Raw genomic sequence first — 3,591 nt, forward strand, 5'->3', positions numbered from 1 at the left:
ATGGGTCTCCACATCTCGGTCGTGCTTGCTCTCGCCGCCACCGTCGTGCAAGGCGCGCCGCTCCCGACCAAGAACGCGACGCTGCCCAAAGACAACACGACGGAGACGGCGACGCTGAAGAACCAGTTTCCGACGCGGCAGTGGGGCATTCAGCGCGGCTGGCGTTACTGGTACCTAGACGACGGCAAGTGGATGGCCCTTTGGACGTTGACAGACTTATGGACCACCATGAGTGGGTCGGCCGTCGCGACCAATTGCCGCGACTGCGGCGGTTCGAAAGCGTGGCAAGTCTACCAGTCGCCCGGGTCCGACAAGTTCGATATGCTGCGGCACGTCGATACGGACTTGTGCCTCGACGCCTACTGGGACAACGAAGCTGGGAAGCCGAAGGTGCACGGGTATCCCTGCAATGTCCAGAACAGCAACCAGCACTGGGACTTTGATCTCCACGGCCTGTTCGAAGGCTGGATCCGACACCGCAAGTTCCATGACTGGATTTTGTACGGCGCGCAAACATACGAAATGATCCACGTCGACGACTGGCGCGCTCTTCAGGACGATGATGCGTGGTATCAGTTTATTCCCTAAGTCGCAGATATATTGACTTGCGATTTTGCATGAGGTTTTAGTGTCCTGTCCTTAGGATGTGCATACTTTCTTCCGTATCAAGCGAGAGGGAGCTACGAGAACTGGCATGATGAAGGTCGACTCGTTTAACGCTAATTTTAACGCTGGTTTGGCGTCGGGGTCAAACACACAGGCCGAAGTACGGACGTGTAAAACGTGTGCGTCGTGGTTTTTAGAAGGTCAAAGCTCTTGTGTTGACACTGCCCGTCGTGTTTTACACATTTCACACGCATGTGTGAATCGAAAAACGTGCAATAAACCGTTCCGATTTAACCTTGGTCGGGCCATTTGGACGTTGCCGATATGGAGGCCAAGGTGGCCACGACGGCCGAGCTCCGCAGCGCAGCGCGCGGGACCAAGCGGGCGAGGGCCGACGAGCACGAGATCGCGCCATCGAATGTGGGCTACCGCCTCCTCGAGACGATGGGCTGGAAGGCTGGCGAGGGCCTCGGCAATGAGAAGCAAGGCCGGACCGCCCCTGTCGCCACGTGCTTGAAGCGCGACCGCGCTGGCTTGGGCGCAGCGCCGCTCACGTACCGCGTGACCCACATCGAGAAGCCGCCGCAGCCGATCGTGCAGCCGCCAAAGCGGACGCCAGCCGAGAAGCGGCAGCGCAAGGCGGCCAAGGCCCAGACAGCGCAGAAGGAGCGCATGTACGCGCAGGAGCTCTACTCGGACGACATTCCCGAAGAGTACATATCGCTCTTCCGGTGAACGTCGGCGACAGGAGACTGCGTACGTTGCCGAGGACTCGACTATCAACACGATGACTCCATGTACTAGTGGTAGATGCCAACGCCCATGCGCTTGCATCGAACGACTTGCTGACGGGACCTGCGCAGCGGCCGCCAGCGCTGCAAGACACCGTGGTGCATTGCTGCTGTTAGTATGATGTGGCTGCACGCAAGGATCACGCCGTGTCGTCGCCGACGCGGTTTCCGCAGACAGTACTCGCTGTACCAATGACGACATATGCAGTGCGTACTGGTCTCTCAACCCTACTCTGCTCGCCAAGGGCTTTGTTCCCCGTCGGGCTGCCCGATCCTATATGTCTAGTGCCAACGCGCCGCATCACCTACGAAGCGAGTCCTTTCGTCATGGCGATGCTACGGACTTGCATCATGAAGCTGCCGTTCATTCGGATCCTGAGATGCCATTTGAGGTGCAACGATATCATGCACAGGCTATACACCAGCGACATGGCGGTGACACTGCGGGATGTCTACGTCGCCTGATCCACGCAGCGTCTCGCCGTGACGGGGCGCGCTGTGGCTTGACCACCTAGCGACAACCGCAAAAGCAAGCGACAAGGCGTCGAGCCAACGTCTGAACACAGGCCAACGTCTGAACGACGACATGCTAGCAACGTCAGAGAAAGCATTTCCTACTAATACGGCCCACACGGGATGGGCCTCTCCGTGCGCAGCTCACTCGCAACGACCAAAAAATACTGGCGCCAAGTCCCACGCATTCAGGCGCAGCACGACGTAAGCGCAGTCATTGAGTTCGTTTTTGCAAATTTGATTTCAACACGAACACGTTTGATTGATTGATTGATTGATTGATTGTACGGCCCACACGTCGGCAGACTCGCGCCAACGACAAGGTCGAGCCCTCAAAATCCGACTACGTATCTCGTTGTCGATGCAGCGGGTGTCTTTCTACATTGCATAGGACCTTTGCGACGTATTGGTTCATAATCGCTCCACTAAGCATCGTCAACTCAGAAAGGTGGACACTTGTGCAATGAGAAAACACATAGGAGTCAACAAGTCTTAACTAACTAGACTAGACGACTAGACGTCGTTGATGAGCGGGACGGCCGCGGCGAACGCGGGGCTTACCGGGTGCATGGACGTGGCGGGCAGCAGAAAGACGCGCCAACTCTTGACGTCGAGGACAACGAGGCGCATGGCACTGAGTCGCCACGTCAAAAGGCCGTCCAAGACGGCAGAGGCGCGGTCGACGTAGTAGACATCGTCGTCCATCCACGGTCCCGGCACAAAGAGAAACTTGGCGCCCGACGACAAGAAGAGCGACGTGACGGGATTTGAAGGCGCGACGCGGACACAGAGCCGGGCGGTTGCAAACGAGAGCACCTGCGAGAGAAGCACAGCCGACGCCAACACGAGCATGCGGTGCGCGCTACCGATGGCAATGTTGCCGGCCGTACACACCGCGTGCGAGTCGACTTGCTCGTGTCGACAGCGCAAGTCAATGGTCGTGGCCGGCGTCACGGGCGCGGCGACCGTGACGGCGGAGGCGAAGACCCAGACGACAAAGCCGTTGGGAGTGACGTAGTAGGACGCATAGTCGCCCGTCACGACGAGAAAGATGTCGTTGACGATCGTGATGAGCCACGTGACCTCATTGGCCGCCAGTAGCGTCTTGTACCATGGATCTCGGACGGTGGCAAAGTAGCTCAGATAGCCTGACGTCTGCAGCTGCAGCGTCGCGGTCGACAAGACGACGATGGCCGTCATGCTCCGGAGCAGCAAGAACGGCCTTCCGACCCAGACGATCCCGCCGACACGGCCGAGCTCGAGCATGTTGAGGCCTTCGAAATGACCGCGACCAGCTATGATGTAGACGAATGCGAGGCCTGCAACTGCAATCATGACGCCCGTGACGTAGAGAACACCCGCTCGTAAATACTGGGCAATGTTGGCGGGGACCTCCCATGCTTGCGTGGCTTGAGAGAGCGGCGTCGCGAGATCGCCCATGAGCGACAAGCTGCCGTTATCGCCTTGGAATGAAATGACTTCGCGGACGCCAAAGACCCAGTCGTAAAAGAAGAGCCACGCAAAGAAGCGAAAGCTTCGTTCGCGGTCGTCGAGAAGGTTGAGCACACGCAGCGTCAGCGGCAGCGACGTGTTGGAACTTGTCCGTGCGTAGATCATGGCCGACACATTCATCGCTGCGATCCGCTGTTGCAGAATCGCCACATCCACGGCGATGGACAAA

The 3,591-nt window shown here is 58.3% G+C and overlaps 2 protein-coding genes across 2 annotated transcripts; both read left to right on the forward strand.

Moving 5' to 3' along the window:
- Positions 1–588, forward strand: SPRG_14716 (hypothetical protein; the record flags this gene model as incomplete). Its single annotated transcript, XM_012354818.1, has 1 exon — positions 1–588. The coding sequence occupies one exon, from the start codon at positions 1–3 to the stop codon at positions 586–588; it is 588 nt and encodes a 195-aa protein (XP_012210208.1).
- A 342-nt stretch (positions 589–930) lies between these two features.
- Positions 931–1,484, forward strand: SPRG_14717 (hypothetical protein; the record flags this gene model as incomplete). Its single annotated transcript, XM_012354819.1, has 2 exons — positions 931–1,362; positions 1,417–1,484. The coding sequence occupies one exon, from the start codon at positions 931–933 to the stop codon at positions 1,339–1,341; it is 411 nt and encodes a 136-aa protein (XP_012210209.1). The 3' UTR covers positions 1,342–1,362; positions 1,417–1,484.
- Between the last annotated feature and the right edge of the window lie 2,107 nt (positions 1,485–3,591).

Source organism: Saprolegnia parasitica (genome assembly GCF_000151545.1).
Source record: "Saprolegnia parasitica CBS 223.65 unplaced genomic scaffold supercont2.184, whole genome shotgun sequence".
Classification (NCBI taxonomy): Eukaryota; Oomycota; class Saprolegniomycetes; order Saprolegniales; family Saprolegniaceae; genus Saprolegnia; species Saprolegnia parasitica.